The sequence below is a fragment of the Aplysia californica genome, unplaced genomic scaffold, assembly GCF_000002075.1.
Source record: "Aplysia californica isolate F4 #8 unplaced genomic scaffold, AplCal3.0 scaffold00685, whole genome shotgun sequence".
Classification (NCBI taxonomy): Eukaryota; Metazoa; Mollusca; class Gastropoda; order Aplysiida; family Aplysiidae; genus Aplysia; species Aplysia californica.
In genome coordinates, this window is record NW_004797955.1 from 84,622 (window position 1) to 85,914 (window position 1,293).

The 1,293-nt window shown below is 38.4% G+C and overlaps 1 protein-coding gene across 1 annotated transcript in view; it reads left to right on the forward strand.

The window, feature by feature from the left end:
- Nucleotides 1-1,293, forward strand: part of LOC101846993 (solute carrier organic anion transporter family member 4A1) — a gene marked incomplete in the record, with an annotated part of 24,226 nt that overhangs the window by 11,515 nt on the left and 11,418 nt on the right. The window contains 1 exon segment of the mRNA XM_013088097.2: nucleotides 365-486. Coding sequence (XP_012943551.1) covers nucleotides 365-486 — 122 coding nt within the window.

Consider the following 1,293-nt stretch of genomic DNA (forward strand, 5'->3'; position numbering starts at 1 on the left):
CCCCCCAACAAAAAAAACAAAAAAAACAAAACAAAAACAAAAACAAACAAACAAACAAAAACAAAACAAACAAAAAACAAACAAAACAAAACAAAAAAACAAACACACAACTGGATTTAAGTTTGACCGAATTTAAAGAATTCTAAAACGCCATAAAAACTTTTATTTGAAACCCTCAAGTCACATAATTCAAATTCAATGTTATACAGTTTCTTTTGACGTGTGTCGTCATACCCAAGGCCGACAACTATTCATCAGTCTTGGGTCATACAAGGAACTCTATTTTTGAGCAAAATGTGACGTGAACCCTTTAAAAGTTTCTGACCCCTTCAATAACAGTTAATATAATTCTTGGCTGTCCCAGAATCAGCCTCACCCCAGAGGATCCACGCTGGGTCGGCGCGTGGTGGATTGGCGTCGTAATCTCCATGGTAGCCCTTATCTTCATCGCTGTGCCGTTTGCTGCCTACCCCAAGAGGCTACCAGGTTGGTAGAGAAATAAATGGTATTGGTTTAACTTTCCTTGCAATACTTTGGGATCTCTAAATTTAATGTCCATCTCCGAAAGGTCCAAGCCAAACAAGAAAGCAGTGCAGAGTGCCTTTCCCAAGGACACAACTTCGGTCCAAGTTTAGAAGATTGCTTTAAAGCACGGACGGTATGCTCTTATAGCTAAGATGGCTATACCAAAGGTATAGATGCAGTAAATGTTGAATGGTTGTGTGTAACCTTATGAAACCTCAAAGACTGACAACAGTACGCTCAGTACAGGATATGTAGCTAGGCAGGATAAAATTTAAAGTTATGCTTTGAAATACTTTCATTTGAACGCGATTGCCTTCATGATCATAAAACATTTTAAATTATGTTGATATCTTCATTGGATAAAAAGCTATGGCGATTTTTCATACCTAAAATCCATCCGCCCAATAAAACGTCAGTAACGCGAAGTCGTATGCCTTCCTGGTTTGATTCCCCGAACAGGTCATTCTGGAACTTGGATTGTTTAGGGAGTGTGTAATACTCTCCATACACAGTCATCGAAGTTGTCAAAGACGGTCAGACGTTTTGTAGGAGAAAAAAGGTATCCAAAACAATCACCTGCTCCCTACTTTCATCACTGTGGGTTTTTTTAAAATTTTTTTTTTTTTTTTAAACGGTCTTCAAGACGTCCACCTGTCATAGACAACCTTGAACCACTGTTTTTCTCAACAGTTGATGGTCGTTTTGAACTGTTTTGACTGTCTTGGCTAGATCCAGTTGAAGATGGACAATAAACTCAGAGGTCTAAAT